At 46.6% G+C, this 19,793-nt stretch overlaps 1 protein-coding gene across 6 annotated transcripts in view; it reads right to left on the minus strand.

Moving 5' to 3' along the window:
• Positions 1 to 366: 366 nt before the first annotated feature.
• Positions 367 to 19,793, minus strand: part of ST6GAL1 (ST6 beta-galactoside alpha-2,6-sialyltransferase 1) — a 43,011-nt gene continuing 23,584 nt past the window's right edge. For 3 of the 6 annotated variants that reach the window (XM_038145600.1, XM_038145597.1, XM_038145599.1), the window contains exons 3-8: positions 15,234 to 15,359; positions 13,463 to 14,128; positions 9,930 to 10,027; positions 5,003 to 5,104; positions 3,626 to 3,800; positions 367 to 1,821 (exon numbers count right to left, since the gene is read on the minus strand). In XM_038145600.1, the coding sequence (XP_038001528.1) occupies positions 1,580 to 1,821; positions 3,626 to 3,800; positions 5,003 to 5,104; positions 9,930 to 10,027; positions 13,463 to 14,087 (1,242 nt within the window). In that variant the 5' untranslated portion in view covers positions 14,088 to 14,128; positions 15,234 to 15,359 and the 3' untranslated portion in view covers positions 367 to 1,579. Of the gene's footprint in view, positions 1,822 to 3,625; positions 3,801 to 5,002; positions 5,105 to 9,929; positions 10,028 to 13,462; positions 14,191 to 14,417; positions 14,538 to 15,233; positions 15,360 to 17,786; positions 19,496 to 19,793 lie in introns of those variants that run through there. The other 3 variants (XM_038145601.1, XM_038145598.1, XM_038145596.1) reach the window with 3 other exon arrangements.

Below are 19,793 nucleotides of genomic sequence, written 5' to 3' on the forward strand. Positions count from 1 at the left end.
AGGATTACTGCGGCTCTCCCAAGCAACCCCTCATGGCTTTTCCTCTGTAAGCTCCCTCCTCCCCCGACAGTGAAAAGGAATGCTTTCCAAGCTGCCTTCCTTGCACTCCTGTCCTAGTGGAAATGTGGTGCTCCTGAGAGTGGTGCAAGGACCTGGACCTTTGTGCCTGTATGAAATTTGTGAACACTGACAGATCCAGTCCATCCCAAGAGACGGGGGCGCAGAAAGGCAGCCCCAAGCTGGAGGAGCAGCAGGGCAGAAGCTGAGGGCTCCCTGAAAGAGCAGGGAGCAGCCGTGCCTGCAATGGCACAAGGCTGGTACAAATCCCCAGGGCCATGGGACGAGACATTTACCACTCACCAAAACCAGGCCAATGACTTCACAGAATTTATTCAAAACAGGAGAAAGTTTTCTTTACAGACCTGATGAAACACACAAGTACAGAAGATGGGGAAGGTGTTCTCACCAACACCCTGAGATTGCAGAGCTACCCCCCTTCCACCTTGCTGCCACAGGAGTCCCTGGAACAGAAGAAGCTGCCCTTCTCAGCTCTGTGTTTCAGCATGAGAAGCAGAGCATGCTCTCACTCCCCACCATTCCTGAAGCATGGAAGTGGCAAACCTGCTCCCCACCTATGCAGAAAAGCACACAGCAGTCAAGAGATCCCCTCTGTTGGTGTGCAGAGGGCTGGAAGTCATCTAGCAGCAGCTCTGTGGTGTTTGTGTTAATGGGTACAGCAAGTAATTCAACAATTGCAAAGGTAGAGCAGCAGAGAGCTGGACAAAGGCACCGACTTCAGTGCGTTCTCCCATTTGTGCCTTGGAGCATCTTCCCAAAACCTTTCTGATCATAAGGGTTCTTCTGTACCAAGCCAAGCACTGTACTGGAAAAGTAAATGATTACTGAAATTTATTTTAAATTATTAAAAAAAAGTAAGAAGATTAAAAAGTCTTGCAAGATTCACTGGATTATAAATTGCTTTCCTCTTCCTTTGCCAAAAATGTCACCTGAGTGGTTTCAGAAGTCTTACAATTTGGAAGGAAGTTCACAGACTGTTTATAAAATCAAATATTTTGGATTAGAAGTGTCACTTATCATTACACAGCTTGACAGCATTTCCATAAATCATCCCTAATCTGAAGAGCCCCTGACTATGGGAACAAATTTTAAACGATTTTTCATGTTTCCCAATGGCCCAGGGTTTTGGTTGTCACAGCCCCTTTGAAGCAAACCAAACTATGTTCATTGTATGATCCTGACTTGTGCAATCTCTGCTTAGAAAGCCTCTGCTGTGCCTCCCCTACCCCGTCATCGGCTGAGATGAAGCCAGAGGTATCCACGTGCTGCAAGAGCCTGGCTTCACTGCGAGTCCATTTATTGCAGTGACTCATGCAGGTCAGTGGCTGTACCACAGTGAGCCTTACAGCTCAGAGTTGGTCAACAAAGTCCTAAGAGCAAGCCTTGCTACATGGAAGAGCTGTCAAAACACACCAGTGCTTAGACCTAACATATCTGACAAACCCTGATTTAAAAAGTGCTTTGAAAGTCAAGGAAAACTAAACACAGTAAAACCAATCTGTCAGCACTGCACTTTTCGGAAGCCAGGCAGGGTGACTTTGCCGTGAGTGTAGATGTCCTCATCTGTGCCCTGGTTCATGTGCTTCACCAAGTTCTTCTCAAACAGGAGGGGGTGGTAGGCTCCCATGGTGCAGGCGTGGTCGTGGAACTTCTGGTAATAGTGGCAGATGTCGGTCTGCCGCTTGGAAGGGAGGAATTCGTACACGTCCACTTGGTCACACAGTGTCATCATGAGCACGATGCCTGTGGGGGACAGAGAGCAGGCACCCCAGTCACACCAGAGACAGCACTAAACATTCCAGAGGGACAGGCAGCCAGCAAGGAGCAGGCAGCTCCAAGGGCAAGGGTTTCCATTATTAATGTTCAGAGCAGAGGGGCAGAGAACAAGTCTGGCCAGACAGGGCTCTTTTCTGAAGCCCTCCCTTGCCAAGCGTGTGATCAACGTGATTTCAGCAGATTGTTTACACTGACAGCCATGCCAAAAGGACAATTTTTAAGAGTGCAACCATTATCTGTGACCTTCATGGAAACTTGGGTGTCTGCCAAGCGTGCACTGCAATTAGCTGATCCGAACATCTCAAACCTGCCTGGATAAGCAGAGATGAGACCTTCACATTTGTCCCAGCTGCCTCTCATGAGTGCAGGGAACATGGAAGGGCCAGTGCTGGGAGATGCTCAAGGAGACTGAGCAGCCTGAGAGCTCTTCAGGCTCCCCGGAGCAGAGCAGTGCTGCCCTCCTGTGTCTTCTCACCCAAGGACATCACACCAGGCAGTGCTGGGCACAGCCAGATCAGATGGAAGCCATAGTTACCAGCTACTTTTCTTCTAAGTGCAAGAAACAGCAAGAATATACCAGAGAAACTGAATCAGTGTGTAACATCACAGAAAATTCATGCAGTATCTGAGACAGCAGGGACCGTGAGGAACTGTAAGACATTGAAAGAACCTAAAGTATATTTTAAACATGTCTTCATCCACTTTTTCAAATGAAAAATCCTGATCACACTCAGGGCTTCCAGGGAACACAGAGGTGGAAACTGGAACTCTTCTATGCCCTTGAATTTGGCAAGGTGATTTGTTTTACAAAGCAAAAAGCAAGAGGACTTGGCCCAAAGTTAAGGCCTGGAGGAACTGCTGTTTGACATGTGCGTCTTCAAGCCCGTAACTCCAGTTAACAATTCTGCTGCTGAAGTCATTGACTGTGCTGTAACACAGCTGCTCTACACATATCCAAGCAATGATACAATGATTTAATAGGTGCCGGGCCTGGCAAAATCATGAAGCAACTTTGTTTACACAGAGACAGAAAGTGCCTGTGCCCCAGCAGCAATGAACAGAGGTGGGAGCAGACAAAGGGCGGAAGCACAGCAGTTGGACAGTCTGTGGCAAACAAGACTCTACATCAATGCTGTGATTTCAAACACATGGCAGAGGGTCCAGAGGGCCACTCCTTTTCATTCAGCTGGTCATGAGAGCTGCTCTCCACTGTTTTGCAACAGCAGAATGTAAAAAGGAGTTCTTTTGCTGAGGAGAGCATATCACTGACCTTTTCAGGGCAACTATTCAGTCTGATCTTCCACACACCCCCAGTAAGTCTTTATACACATAAACACACATATTTATATATAAATAATATATGGAAAAGAAACAGGCACGCCCTTAGAATTCATTTACAGTAATCAGATTTATTTGCCTGACCAGATCTGAGCCTGCAGGAGACACATCCTTCCTCATGCACCCTGTGGGAAGCGCTCTAGCACTAGAAGCTACAAATCCTAGAAAGCATCCCAGTGTTGCAGCCTGCTTTCCTGTTTCCACCTGGAAATGGACCATGTTTCTGACTGCTGTTTCAGAGGGGTGCTGCAAAAGCACTTAATACAACTGAGCTGCTGCTCTGAAGACAGGAAGCTTAAATTTTGGCACAGGACAAACACTGTAAAAATAATTCTGATAAGCACCATAAATTTGTAGTTGTCTTTGAAAGAAGGCATCTTGGAGAGTTCCTGCCTGCAAACTGAACCAGAAGTTTAGAGGGCAATTATCTTACCAAGCATTCCTGATGATGGTGGATTAGGCTGAATATGCTCCAGGGAATTCTCCTGCAGAATATCCCAGAGTTGCCACTGCATTTTGGGATTCAGGATATAGAAGGGCTGCTCTGGATGTGTTCTACGATACGCCTTATAGCTTTCAAAAAAGTTGTAATCTGGTTTTCTGTACCACTGCAAAACAGAAACAGGAGATCAGATTCTTTATTTCTGGCCCACTCTACTGTAACCAACAGGAAACAAGGATGAGTGAACCTGCTGCTGCTGGGGAAGCAGATCCTGCTGCACACCCTCACTAACTGCCCCCTTGGGTCACTGTGATGAGCTGACTCAGTAAACAGAGCAGGGAAACCCCAAACCTCAACGAAGGAAATGGTAATTCAATTTTGCAATTTCATTTTGCACTCCCCAACAGCAGAAAATGTCGAGAACTCTGCCTTAAATGCTCCAGACTCAGATCCTTCTCCACATTGCAACACCAAGCAGCACATTCTGCAGGCAAGTGTTCCCAGCTCAGCTTCCTGAACCAGGCTGAGCTGATTTGCATCCCTACATTTCCCCTTCCAGTAAAAACTAGGAATGGTTTACGTTTTCCTAAAGTAATTTTGAGATTTTTTTGCCTATGTTATAAATAGCCCATCCTGGTTTTACTGACTCTTAAACATGCTGTCCATAGCCCCTTAGGCCTCCTGGAGCCGTGGGACCAGGCACAGAAATAAATATCAGTGAGAAAATAGGAAATGCAGGCCAAAGAAAGAATGCAAAGACCTCTCAGTTACAGCCAGAATTTAAAATAAAAGTAAAGAATGGAGTATTCACTCCTACCTGCTTTCACTGTGAGCCTCCAGAGCTCATCACATATCAAACAATGCTTTTTTATATTCAAAATCAAAAGTGAATTGCCAGGGGGATTGCACACCCACAGGTGAAAGCTGACACAGACCTTCAGAGCGTTTCCCAATCCATTCATAATGCATCAAGTATATCCCATGGCTGACTGCTGCCTGAAATATCCATGCATCAGCCATCAGCAAATCTTAGATTAACTGTCAGAGAGGAAATCATCCTATAAAGAGACAACTGCTGCAGCCAGCAGTAACCTCCTCCCTGTGCCATCAGCCCATGGGAAAGTAAAGGTGGTGACCCATTATCCTTGGCCTGAGGCCCTTCACAGGGATCAGAAGCAGGCAAGTGTTTTCTTAGAAGCACTCATGCATGGGATACTCACAGAAGTACACACAGATATATCCATAAAACAAAAAGGCAAACAAGAAAGGCCTTGGAATGAGCGATGGCCCACACTAGGAGGAAGTGGTTTAACAGAAGCACTTCAAAGCATGTGAATCTGATTTTATTTACAAAAAACTCAGCCTTACCTCATGAATTTCTGCATGATATGGTGCTGGATCCCAGACAATTAAGATTCCAGTGTTATATAATGGTTCCCTCAGGAACTGCTGCTCTTCAACAGTTACAAGCTTGGAAAACAACAACAGATACAATGACATGCAGTATATTATCCGAATTAGCAGGCAGCCAAGCAATAAAACACACCTGCAAATGGCCAGAGCCACCCCACTGCTGGTTACTGAGCATGGCCTGCTGCGTGCAGCAAGGACACAGCCCAAAAAATGCCCTTCCAACCCAAGCTAGTCCTGCCCAGCAGCAAAGGGCTTTGTGGAGAGTCACAAGAGAAGCTGCCATAATGCTTTCCCAGGTTTGCCATCCGTCTCCAGTAACACTAAGGACAGGAGCTGCAGAGTGACCCAGCCTGTGTGAGGATCCCAGCACTACAACACCAGAAGAAGGAACACCAGCTGCTGCCAGCAGTCACCAGGACAGTCCAGGCAGAGCCTAATGCAAATACACAGCTGGATCGATCAAGAACCTTCATTTAACCCAAAAAAAGGCCTGCAGGTGGGTGGTCTCTCCTCAGCAACAGGAACCCTGGCAGCCACAGCTCAGAGTGCTGAGACCATCAGTGCAAGAGATGAGAGACTACAGCATCCCCAGCCAATCCTGCCTCAAGCCAAGCCCCTCATTGCCTCTGTAGAGCAGAGAGGGGATGGCTCAGGCAGGGGAGGTTGGAATCTCCTGAGAGCAGCAATGAGAAGGAAAGCTTCAAACAGAGTTCTCTCTATACATAGAGAGATGTAACCACCACTGCTTGGGACACCCAAGGGTAACCCAGGTTTGCAGTGGAAAGAAAACAATCCTAATCAAACAGTCCCGTCCTCCCCACCCACCCAAAGCCATAACCCATACAGGCACAGCTTGTAAACACTGAAATCATAAATCATATAAATCAGCTCCCATTTGTCCTGATTTTCTCCACAGATCTAATCATGAGCTAGCCAATTAGTCCTTGAGCATCCTGGATGCCTCAGCAGCTGGCTGCCTGCATGGCTGTCCCCAATAACCAGAGTACAAGGAGGCTGCAGCCAGCCCAGGTGGGAATTATTCCAAAAGCAAAAAGTTTCCTCACATCTGTTCTTAACTCTATGGGATTAGGCCTTGGCCTTGACCACATGCACTGCCTGGTTTAATTTCCTTACAGTAGCTAAAATATCTAGGTCACTGACAGCTGGAGTGTGCCGTGCTGCAGGTGTGAGTATCTGCCTGCAGCCTGTGGACACCAGGTGCAAAAAGGGGCACAGCAGCTGGCACCAGCCACCCCCTCAGCTGGGCACAGGTGGGATGGAGCACTGCAAAGGGGCAGGGATATGGAGAGGAGCACGTGCACTTTATTTTCATGTCATTGTTTCCATAGCCATGCGTGTTGGCAGAAGCACACGAACCCCGAGAGAGCTGTGACAGGCACAAAAGCAAAGGGACAAGAAACCAGGCGGGGAGCACCTCCACAGCCACTGTTGGCTGTATCCTCCCACCCACTGGAGCTGGCTCTGGGCACTGCCTGCTAGCTATCAGCCACTTAACCTGTCTGCTGAAGGAATCTGGCTCCCCATTTACCCTCAGTGCTCATTTTAATAGCAACTGATTCCTTCTAAATAGCAAAATTCATTTAAATTACTACATGACTGACTTGTCTTGTGCAGAGTTTTGATCCTAATTAGTCAAGTGATCTATTGGTTTCCTGATTTCTTCTTTAGCCAGCTGACTGTAACAGTATCTTGTTCATACAGTCCCTATCCTCTTAGTACATTTATTTGCCATATCACAATGATTTCCTTCTTTCCTGCTACCAGCAGTCAACATCCTGCAATCTAAACATGCTCTCCTTTCCCACCACAGCCTTCCTCCATTCCACTGATGTGCTATCTCCTTTCTCTTCCTCCCTGCAGACTGTTAGTGCCAATAACAGCAAAGGCAGCCAAAGCAGAGTGTTCTCTGTGACAGCAAGAAGCCAGCCCAGGAGAACTGGAAACAAGGGCTGGGAGGAACAAGGTACTCTGGCCAGCTCTGCAGAAAGGAGCTGTGTCCTCCAGCATGACATTAGCACACCCTCACACGTACTTCTGCCCTTGCTTTTGCAAGATGTCACTGCTTTCCCAGGGCAAATCAATGCCTTGTGTCAGACTGCAGGAAAACATGCCATAAAAAAGCAGCAGTAATGATGAACCAGTCAAGGCCTGAGAAAATAAATGAGGCAACATTAAATAAATTCTTCATTTAGAATGACTATGAAGCTTGCAGGCCTACAAGCATATTCTCAGATCTGGAGTTCCCAAATGTCTTGCCTTCCTGTCAGTACCAATCCATTAATCTTTCTCTATGCACACAGATGTACAAGATACTCCACTCTACTGTTAAAAACATCCACCCTCATGTATGTCCCAGAGATTGGCCAGAAAATTATCTAAAAATAATTATTAAGAAACTCAGGGCCACTGGCCATGTGTGCCAAAGGGATATTACTCAATACAGACTAGCTTCGACAGGTCAGATTCAGGAGATCCCGTTTCCTTCACTTTGGCAACAGACTGAGGTTGATCAGCAGTAAGAGCCAAAATAAAAGCAGCCAAGCCCCAAACACATTCCTTTTCCCAGTTATAACACAAGAAAAGCCAGCCCAGAACAAGAACAAATGGCAGCTTGTCCAATACCTGATGTTTGTAAGAGCTCTGGGCAAGGCAAGATAAGGCACAGCTCCTGCAGAAAGCTAAAAGGATAATGTGATCAGGCCACCCCACTAACAAGAAGGTTTAAATGATGTCACCAAGACTGAAAACAGCACTGAACCATTCAAAGTGCAAATAAAAACATGTAAGAAAACCAGGCTTCCAATCCAATGGTCTCTGAAGTGAACAGACTGCAGTCAGAGCTGCTCAGTTTAGAAAACCCAGATGAGAGACTCCTGCACTACACACATGGAAAACATCTTCTTCCCTGGTCAGCAGCCAGATCAATGCTGCCTTTCGAGTCAACTTCAGCCTCTAAAAACTGCAGCAATATTGTTCTCCCTGTAACTGAAGTTTCCTAAGCTGAGGTCTCCATTCAGAGGGAACATCACCCATGACTGCAGGCTGATCTGCATGGAGAACAGAATCACTATAACAATGTGGCTGTAACTCGGTCCAAAGTCGGAGAAGCCACATGGAGAGTCCTATCATAGCTGTACAACCACACAGTTACCCTCCTCCCTGAGCAGGTAACACTGACAGCACATAGGTCAGGCACGTATTTTCTCTTCATAGCGCTGTAAGCTTGGCCATGAGCACATCCTCCAGAGAAAGTTTGCTTAAGTGATAACACCTACCTGACATCAGAAAAATACACAGAGATAGGAAAGATGAAAAAAAAAAAAAAAAAAGGAAAATGTCAAACACGGCACAGAAGTCAGCAGCCAGATCTGTCTGCTCAAACCAGACTGGTTCAGAAAGGACAAACTGTCACCCTTCTGACTGAGAGTTTAATGCTGGGGAACTGAGATGCAGCAAGCAACAGCAAAGAGCACGGCAGCAAGTGAAGAGTGACCCAAGAGCTGAAAGAGGTAGCAACAGCATTCACACAAGAAGTAAGAATATCTTTTAAAAGACACACAAAATGAAGGAGGCAAGCTGGTTACACCTTAGCTCTGTGTCTTGCCTTTGAAGAGGATGGTCAACCTCCTGCTGCTGTTTTGAGAAACTTCAAACCTTGTTACACAGCAGCATCCATGCGCTCCTCACACAGAGGCAGGTGAGTAAACTGCAAGCCTACAAATCTTAGCTTTGGGGAAAGGAAAAGAAACTGCCTTTTTGGTTCAGGCTTACAAAAGCTACACTTCAGCCACTCATCTCTCCCTCACTCAGTTCCTCAGCCTTCATGTGCCTACAATTCCTCTTGTGGGGTGTGGAGACGCTTGCACTCAGTGCTGCACCAGGTCTTTTAACCAAATGACTCCTAGCCTGTTCAGTCCTCCTCCATTCTTTTACCAGCACATCCTGCTGTGATTTCCTCTTTTATCTGCAGGTCTACACTTGAAGATTCCTCCCCCCAGAAAGGACAACCATGAAGGGTAACAGGTCTGTGGAGGAAAGGTGCAAGCACTCTGAGATGTGCCTACAAGAGCAAGGGTCTCACTCTATTGCTGGACAAGTGGCAGACTGACTCTGCTAATGCACTGTGGCACATGGCTCTAACCCTGGAGAGTTTGGCCAAAGGGAATCAGCAAAGGGACACCATGGTACCTACATGGAGCTCTCAGAGGCAGGGAAGATTTAACTCTCTGAGCAAGGCCTTGCAATAAAGGCACTTTTTGCCATGCTCTGCAATGAGGTCCTGGACCCACCAGAGCCCATCCCTGTCCTCCTAGCTGTGCACAGGCTACAGCTTTACAGGTGGGTCTTTTGTTAAGTGTCTTCAGCCATGTAGCAGCCCTGGTTAATGTGTTACCGACAGAGTCTGCAGCCTTGCTGGGCAGTAAAGAAACACTGCTCTTTTATTCAAAGCCACATAAACGTTCTTCATACAGGCACAACTCATCCCTTGGCACACCTCTCCTTGCTGACCTGCATTGGCTGAGCTGTTCCTGCCTCTCACTCCAAAGACATAGCAGCAGCACGGAGCTGGCCTTCTTGTGCCTACACAGAGCCTTTGAGCAAAGACAAAACACACATTACCTTGTGCTTGCTGTAAATCACAAGCAGGCTACTGCAAGTTTGCAAGTGCATGCCAGTGCCACTGCAGTCACCTCAGATTTACCAACTGTCCCCATTCCAAGGAAAGATATTCCCATCCTACGGCCATGTGCTGGGGACTGGAGAAATCAGATGGACAGCCCTGCTCTTCCCAGCTCCCAGACGGTGCAGCTACATAGCTCTGCCATGCTTGGTCTGCTTGGTGCACACTCCACAGACCTACCTGGGAATTCACAAGACGAATTGTTGTCTTCTGCCCCACATCATCTTGAAAGCCCCTGACAGGAGCCCCATTGAACCGCAGGACGGCATCGTGGCTGTCTGAAAGCCAAACAGACGGAAAATGTGTGAGCCAGCAACTGGGTTTGAGTGATACCACAAACAAGTGACATTATTCACCTGCACTTCTAATACAGTCTGGTAAATCCCTGGCTTTCAACCTAACATCTAGAAGCAGCAAGTCAGATTCTTTGGAGGAAGGTGGGGCTCAAAGTTTACGATCAATACACTTTTAGAAATCTACTTTTTAAAACTACAACCAACTGCCAGGTTGAGAGCACAACCCTAGCATTTGCTCTCCCTCTTCCTCCTTCCAAACACTTTACCAGGAGATAGACCAATACACAATTAATTTACCACATGGCTGACTGCAAACCAAGAAACTAGGAAGCAGTAGCAAGCCAGCATCTTCTCTTCCTGCCTGGAGGTTGACCAGCTCCAGAAACATGTACACCAACCACAGTGGAAAGCCAAGCTGTCCTCAGCCTGCCAGCATGCCTCCCACTGTGCCTTCAACATACGCAGCTTCTTACATGCCTTGGGATTCACTGCATTTTCCTCCGCTGGCATCATCTCTTAAGATAGCACAGCACTCCTCCAGCACCCTCCTCTGCCTTGGCACAGCCAGCCAGGCCACTGTAACATCCAGAAGTCAGGCTGCTGCTGTGACACGAAGGGAGGTTGTGCTTGTCACCCTGGCTCCTCCCTGCCTTGTGGCTGCATTTGGGTAAGAAACGTTCCCTGTGATCAGAGGGGCTGAGTTAAGGAAGCAGGGTGATCTTTCCTGCATTCACACTGAGGCCACATGACTGCAACACACAGCACCTGCAGCAGGGTCTGTGGGAACTGCCAAGTTCCATGCAGAAGGACCCACCTGGTCCAGAACTGGGTCTTTGTGAGATCATTTTCTTGAAAATGGGAGTGTTCTAACAGGCAATGCTGGAGGATTAGTAATCCCTGGCAGCAAAGACTGATTTCTCAATTTTATTCTCCTGGACAAGTGGTGCTTCTTAAGAGCCCTTCCAAAGCACCATCCAAAACCAAGGAAGGTGATGTTTCTGGAAAAAAGTGTCTCTGCAGTTTCCACTCCAGACCCTTAGCTCCACATCGTGCCTTGCACTAGTGCAATACAGGGTTATGATTTCCCCATCTGTAACTTCAGGCAGACACCAAGCATTCCTATGCCCCCAGTTTGCACATTAAAAGGGTGTTAGACTGCTTAGGCAGAGAGCGGGCTCTCTGTCTCCAGGTGGCTGTGCTATACTCAGCATCTCTCACATCAGATTTTTCAGTGGCAATTTATAGCTTTCAGTAATACCAAGAGCCCAGTAAAGGTGGTTGTTTACAACCCTGTGCTGCTCTGCCAGCCTCCCTTACTTTACCTAATTGCTCATTTGCTATCTCAACATGATTAGATAAAACAAATATTTCATGGAGTAATAACTCAGCAATCCATTGTGTTCATTTACACAACTACTTCATTTTAAGCTTCATTTAGTACCTTTTAAATAACTTCCTCCAACACCACCACAACATTTCCTACATGGAAAAAGTGGGGAAAACTGTACAGAAATGCACTGAATGCTCCTGAATCCTTAATACTCCCCCCTGCCTAGCTCAAGGCTGCAAGTGCTCAAACTCGGCACAAGCACCAGCAGAGATAACTGCTTGAGCAGAAGGGTGAAAGTTTGTGACCCAGGCACAAGAAACACAGGGCAGGGACACCAGCAGGGGTTAATGGCATTTGCCTCGGGCACACTACACAGTGACCTCCCCAGCAACCATCCCTTGTGATCTGGAACAAACCAGTGCTTCAGTGTGGGGAGAGCTCAGAGAGTGGCTGTGGGAACAATGAAAGGGCTTTGCCTGTCTGACATCTGTGCCAAAGCACAGCCCATCCCACTTAGCTGCTCCCATACCCAACGCAGAGGCGCAGGGACTGCATTCCAACACTCCAGGACATCACCTCCCACTCCTGTGAGGGTCTCCTTCCAGAGGAACAAGCACTGGCAGTAATGCTGGAGCCTAACAGCTGAGCTGGGGAGGCTGTTCAACAGAAGGTCTCTTCTGTGCAAACCTTTAGCTCTGAGCTCCAAGAGGCACCCAAACAACCTGAGAGAGGTACTTGAGGAAAAGGAAGAACTGCTTTCCCAAGTCTTGACCCATCTCACTTCAAACACTCCTAAGAGGCAGAAACAATTACATCAACCAACTCCCACCTGCAGTTTGACCCAGGAGGCAATGCTGTTCTTCACTGCATATTTCATAGCATTTTAACACACTCCCAACTGCTCAACCTCACTCTAGCCCCTGCTCACCTGCCTGTGGACACAGAGGCATCTGGGAGAGAACTTCTGAGCAAGTACTCAACACAGTCTCCCATGAGGGACTATGATTCTGAAGGCTTTGCCAAAGTTGTCCATGAATGATGCATTAAAATCTATCCATCTACCTGTTTCAGAAGATGAAGGCTACTTAGAGCTTAGTGCAGGCCAAAGGGAACTGATCCAACAGACAACTTATGAATACACCAAAGCCTGCAAACAATTTCCACTTGAGAGAAAACTCCCAGACTTTAAAACTTCTCCTTCAGTGAAGCTACAGTTCAGCAAAGCGTGAACTTTAACTGAGCTCCAAACACCAAAAAATGAAGCAAGCTGAGGGAGCTCTGGAGAATTTTCTGCCTGGTACAAAATCCTGAGCTGACTGAAGAGTTGGTTTCCCCAGCATGCTGCTTTTGTAAAGACACAAAACACTTTGATATCAAAACATGCTTCTTTATAATTCACAGTAAAAGACCAAAGCTTCAGCAGTTATTAATTAATACATTAACTTCAGACAAATATGGTCAGATGAGACTGCAAAACATCACCAAACTTTGTACAAAGAGATAAATCCCTGTAAAGCCTTTTGATGGTCTTCTAGGCCACTCAAATTCAGCCAGCTGCCTTACAGCTCAGAATGAAGAAGCACCACTTTTGGAAAGCCTTGAGCAAGAATTACAGAATCACTGAGGCTGGAAGGGACCTCTGAAGATCGTCTGCGCCAAGCCCTCAGCTCAACACACTGCTCAGGGCTATGTCCAGAAGGGTTTTTCCTCTTTACCATTTTCTTCAATTTCTTCTCTGAAAATATCTTCCAGTATGAAATTTTTTCTGACTGTGCAATAAGCATTACACACCCACCCCAAGCCCTCTCAAGAAACAAGCACCAGAGGAACCAAGACTGCTCTCTGGTATCCAATATTCATGTGATCCACAAAAATCAAAAGGACTTGCTGGAATAGAGCTACCTATTACTCCCATCTCCAGATAGGCTGAAATCGTTACTGACTTTTGAAGTTTAACGTTTCCACTTGTTTTAAGCACCTTTTGACCACAAGAGACATCAGTAAATGCATGACAGCAATACTGACTTCTACTCAGCCCAAGTTATAAACAATGATATTTGACTTCACGCAAACTGAAAGATACCAACCTATCTCTTGTCCCAGGCGAGATGACTTCAGAGACCCTGCTGAGGACACAACAGCACAGCGACCCAGGTGTCCCACTGCTTCACTGAGACTTTTCCCTGGCAGGTATTGCTGCCACTCAGAGGTACCAAAAGGACCATCAGACCTCTGGATCATGGTCACGTTGACTCTGTCCCGTAGCTGACACAGCAACTTCTCTGGGCTGAGCTTAGCATTCCTCTTCCCATTGTAAGTCACATTGTACTTGTTCATGGCCAGGTAGTTTTTCCTGACCTTCTGCAGCCTGGGTATGAGATTTCTGGATGAGCTGTCCTTATCCCATACCTTCCCAAAGGCTGCTTTCTTGGACTTTTCAGCTGTTTCAGAGATGCTGCCTTTTACTCTGTTTTGGGTACCAAGCCACATTTTGGATACCTGCCCCAGTTCACCGGCTGCTTCCTGGAAAAGGCCTTGTGATTTAACAGCGTTCCATTTCTCCAAACTCCTGTGCCCCTGCAAATCATCATTCCTGGTCTTCAAAGGATCGTAGAAGCTTCTTCTCGTTTCTCTCCATAGGCAAACTGTCAGTGCTACCAGGACCACCACAAGGACACACATGAACTTTTTCAACACATTGATGTGAACCATAGTGCACGGCGCATCCCCAGATGGGACACTGGAAGCTGGCCCTGGGAAAAGGAAACAGCTCAGTCAGGGCTGCAGGCACATGCACAGGTAAAATCATGGAGACCTGTATGCAGTGGGAGGGGAGAGAGACAGCATCAGGGTAATTCTAAAATTTCAGGCTGTTCAAAGAGCTCTTTTCAAAGTCTACCACCTCAAACACCAAAAGAAAGACCTGAGCTGGCTACCAGCCATCACACGCTGTGTAAGGTGACCTGAGGCCACTGCCACTCAAACATTTTTTCTACTCCCTTCCACAAGTGACAGCCAAATTTAACACTGCCAGTATCATACCAGCAAGCAGGGTAAGTCTCCACATTGCTTTGCTTCATCTCCCATCCCTGACAGTCAACATCCAAATGCCAACAAATGCACTTCCAGAAGTGAGTTCTTACTTTACCACTAATGAAGAACATGATAAAGCAGAGAACTGGAAAAAAAAAAAAAAAAAAAAAAAAAAAGCTCTGAGTTCATGAGCGCCAGCCTGGATCCTTGGTGACTTTGCAGGGAACTGCTGCAAGTCTGCAGTGGGCTGAGTGCACTGTCAACATCAAACCTCACTGAACACCTGCTGGAAGCCAGTGAAGCCCCAGTAAGGTTTGGGGCATGTTTGGGCTCCTAAACGCACTTGGATGAACATTACTCCAGGTAAGTTAACTCTGGAGAAAGCAAAGCCAGCTGCTGTTGTACAGCACTGCTTGTCCTCCTTTGCACTGCCTCACACTAGCAGATACCTCCAGCTCCCATCATGTCAGAAAAGTGGGAATCCAATAGGATGACTGCCCAAAAAGCAGCTCAAAGCAGGCTGATTTATGGGGGGGGCTGGTGTATAAAATATACACTGATGCATAAGCCCCTCACAAGCAGCACACAGGACCACAGAAGACAGGGCAGCAGCTGCTCATTTCCCTACATGGCTGCTCCAGATGTGTCCAAAAGCATGTGAACAGTATGGAGGCTCCAGGTGTCCTCAGGAGTCAGGAGACTACCACATGCAGATCACAGCCGTTCCCAGAGAGGGAAAAGCAACAACTTCCTCCCTGAGTAACCTGCTGAAAGCAAACACTGCAATGCTGGGCTGCTGAGAGGTTACTGAGCTGCAAACACTACCTGGGGATAAAGCAGCAGCTCGCCCACTCAAGTCATTTTTGGCTGTGGGCAGATTTTCCTCCGAGGGTTTAAGCAGGATATCCCAAAACAACAGTTCTGTGATGTGCTGAAGAGTTCAAGAAATACCTGCAAAAAGAAGAAAAAAAAAAACATTAAGGAAAAACCTGTAAGTTCTAGGGATGAGCAAGTATTGCCTCAGATAAACCCTGTGGTCCCAACGAAGCTGTTACCAAGGCCGGGAAGGACAGCAGCAAATACATTAACACCACATTAACATCACATAAGCATTTTAAATGTCTAAATGCCCACTCCAAATGGACATCGTCCTTCTTTGTCTGAAATCTGCTTCCAGCTAGAGCAGACTCACAGGCTGCCTGCTCTCTGGTACCACCAGAGCAACCAAATCCACCCTGAGCACGGGATACACCCAAAATACAGTGAGAGAAATAACCTGATGCTGGTACTTAACACAGCGAACAGGGAAAAGAAAAAGCTAACTTTTCCCAGGGAACTATCTCACTGCCTATCTTTGAGTAATTCAGGCACTTCTGCAGAGAAGACTCCCTGTTCTTTTGGAACAAGACACATGGAAAGCTGCTTTAAAAAAAACCAACATATCTTAATCCATAAGTCTTCACAAAATAGATAAATGTGGTTTAGACTTCAAAGTTTCACTCTGCCAAGGAAATGCAGCAAGAGAAAGGGAGATCTGACAGTATTAGCTGAGAAATCAAGAAAGCAGCTTGCTTTTACAGGAAGTCTGAGTCAATACACTGCCACATGAGCTAAATTACAAACGCTTTACAAGACTAAATACTAAATTATTAAAGCATCCTAATCCTGAAAACTTATATTTTAACTTTATTAAGGAGCAAAATTATTTTTATAGAGCACTCCACAATGAAAAAGCAAATATTGCTGTGTTTCAGTTCTTAAACAACAGAAACAAAAAAATTCAAGAAACACAAGTAGTTCCAGCTTTTACTGAAGGTATTTGCTCTGCCTTGACAGACTGCATAAATTTTCATTTCCTTAAGTACAAATGCACTAGAAGGGCACACCGAAGTGCCCTGCCCGGTGCCACAGAGAGCAAAAAGCACCATGTGAAGGCAGCTGACTGCAAAGCCATGTGCTGATGGGGAAAGCAGAGCTGAGTCAGCCTCCACAGCCTCCTTGCTCTGCTGGCAAACCACACACAGCAATGCTTTCCAAATCCAGAGGAACACCAAAGCAGAGCTGTCCAGTGTCAGCTCAGTGCCAAACTGAGACACCTCCCTCTGAGCTTCACACAGCCCCAGCCTGACTTTATCCACGCTGGATCCCTTTTCAAGAGGCAAGGATCTGGCTTCCAGAACACCCAGCTAAGACCTTCTGTACAGGGGGGACAGAGCTTCAGCACTGCTGGGGGTGCCCAGCAGCCTTCCACCCTGCACAGCAGAGCTCCTTGCTCCAGGCCCTGAAGGACTCTGCCCTGCTTTTGACTTCAAAAACGTCTCCTGAGGAGGTTCCAGGTGGAGGTGATGGCAGGCACATCTCAGTAACCATCAGCTTTCGCTTCTTACGCTTGAATCATCTAGAAGGGTGGCAGGTTCATTACAGTAAAACAACTTTACAGCTTTCTGCAAGTTCCTGCTGAGACACTCCTTGTGGTGGTGCACAGCTCAGGATGCCCAGCAAGTCACAACAACTCCTCTCCTTTTCAGGCCACTCAAGGGCACCTGGAGAATTCATCTGCACAAATTATCCCCACCTTTGACTGTACACGCTGCTGCAATGTGAACAGTTAGTTTTCTTTGATTTTTAAGCTGGCAGAGTAGGCTCTGCAAACATGTTTTAGCAGAGCCACAACATTTCAAGATACCTTCCGTTCCCCATGGATACTTGGCAGTTCAGCTTAATTATTTTATTTGCACAAGCAGTGCCCTAAGATGGGGTCCCTCTCAAGCATTCTGCCACCAAACCTCTGTTGCAGAGAAGAATCCTGGCTAAGTAGGATAGCCCACAAGTGGCTACTTGTGTGCACTTCTGTCTGGCAGTGGTCAGTACAAAGGTACTTTTCCAAAACTGTTGGAAGCTTGCCACATACACAAAACACAAGGTGTCAGCCAAGAGTATGAGGAAAGAAAGGACAAAAAAAAAAAAATCCCCCAAACCTAGAAAAATACAAATAAAACAAATTAAACAAACAGCTGTCACCCTGAAACCCAGAACCTGACACAGCTGTAGGGTACAGCACTGGCTGGCATGTTAAGCCCACACAGCCAGTCCTCAGAGGATCAGTTAATCCTGCGCAGAGAACAAGTGAGGGATGCGATATCTTCAAGGCAGTCACATTCTGTCCACACGCTCCAATACTTAACCTTTATTGTCCAATTATCTCACTGGTCTCAGGTCTTAACCAGCAAAGTACACAAGAGTGTGAAAATCTGGTGTCCCAGAGGCTGTCTGCCCAGGGAGCTGCAGCCAGGAATGCCACAGCAGAGAACATCCAGCAATCCTGATTTCCACATCCCACAGCAGATTTACCCTAAAAACACTAACAAGTATCCTCACCTCAAACAGCCTGTACCCGTCTCCTATTGCGCCCACCAGCCGGTGCCCAGACAAACCACACGAGTATGGACAAAGGTATGAATATGTTTCTTCCAGGAAATGCACACAGCTTCCCCAAAGTTGTGTCATCAGCTGTACCAATGCCCATCCTCTGCCCATCTGTTCCATTGGCTCCTGAAACAACTCACATTTCCCTAACAGCCTGAGGCAATGAACTCTGCAGCTGCACACAGGGCACAGACAACCACGCCTCTCTCTGCTTTTCCACGCTCTGTCCCACTTGTTCCAAGTCCTCCTTGCACAGCACCTTTTCCGCACTTCAGATGCTCTCGGTCAGCCTCCCGGCACCATCAGCAGGGCGTGACCGTCCCTCGGGGCAGGCACGCCGGCCACCGCCGCTGAGCACGCTCTCACCACATGGTCCAGCAGCAACACAACAATGGGGCTGACGTGTTCTCCTTGTGAAACTTCCTTCCATTATTTCCCCTCCTGACCACTTCGGAGCCCTGATCTCTACACAGTCTGCAATGACCTCAGGTTATTTTGCAAGCTGCCCCTAAGTGCAGGGCAGGAACAAATCCACCTGAAAGAGCATTATCTTACCCCTGCTAGCAGAAGCTCCCTTTGCCCCTGCGCTGCCCAGCCGCCCAGGATCACCAGAGCCCTCTCTTCCCCCGGTTCCAGCAGCCCCTCTGGTGACAGACAAGCTCAGAACTCAGCCCTTCCTCCTCTCCTCTGCAGATCCCTTATCAGTATTCACGAGTGGGGATCCCAGAAAATCCCTGAAGGCCTTCTGTGATGTTGTGAAACTTGACCTCTTGCTTTCCTAGCTGCTAGGCAGCCACTAATCCAGGACAGGAACCCTCTCATCCCACGACAGCTTAGGGTGGCTTTTTCTGAGGCTCCTGGTGAGCAATCTCACCAAAACCTTGAAAATTCAAGGATTCCCTTTCTCCATGTTCACAACCTTTTGAAAATGATAGAAGAGGAAATACGTAGATAGATTTGAAATGTGACCCTCCTGCAAACACATGATGAGACTTCTTGATTAGTTCTTACATATTCTACAGGTGTAATTTTTATAATGTTTACTAGTCTGAAGCAATGGGTCCTACCACAGTGCCTCAAACATAACCATGTCAAGTAACACCTTTAATTTAATTTAAATCTCCTGGGGATTACAGGAATGCAGGAATCACATCTACTTGGTCTACCATGCTTCTCCTTGGTCCTGCCATTCATACATAGGCATAATTCAGCTGCAGTTTTCTTCTCTCTGATGGATACACAAAAGCTTTTTACTTTGGCAAGTTGTTCCTCAATCTTCTTTTTTTAGATAATGTGATAAATATTTCATATTTAAACTCAGAGCATTTACATTTCTTTCCAGATTTCCTTCATTTATGCATATCCATCTGCACCCACAATTATGCTGTGCCTGCCCACGAAGTAGGAAAGCTTTGTTCCCAAATTTTGCTGATGTATTCTTGAATGTTTTTATGCTGCCCTATATGAAAACTTTATACTTAACTACACCTTCCTATTCTTTTTCGATACATGCTCAATGTTAACCCTTTCCTCCACCCAACAGCCACTGTAGAGCATCTCTGAAAAGAGCAGTGGCTGGTAACAGAGCGTGAATGAGTTCCCATGTGTGTGGAAAAGAAGAAAGACATGGAAATGTATGGCTTGAATTCTTCTGTTCAAAATAGCATACTCAAGGAAACCTAAGATGAGAAAAAATGTGGATTCAAAAAGGAACCTCAAAACTGTATCTGCTCTTAAAATCCCCTATTCCTATCCTGAGGAAAAAAATATTTATCAAGACCCTTGATAGTAATAAAAAAACTATGCTCATGCCATTTTGCAAAGGAAGAAGCTACACTTTCCACATGCTGGATACACGAGATGAAAGGTGATAAAACACTTTCCAAGCTAAAGGTCTGTCCCTCTGGAGCCAAGTTTCAGATATCTTATTTAGCCCAGCCTGTTAATTCAACTGTGTGT

The sequence above is a fragment of the Motacilla alba genome, chromosome 9, assembly GCF_015832195.1.
Source record: "Motacilla alba alba isolate MOTALB_02 chromosome 9, Motacilla_alba_V1.0_pri, whole genome shotgun sequence".
Taxonomy (NCBI): Eukaryota; Metazoa; Chordata; class Aves; order Passeriformes; family Motacillidae; genus Motacilla; species Motacilla alba.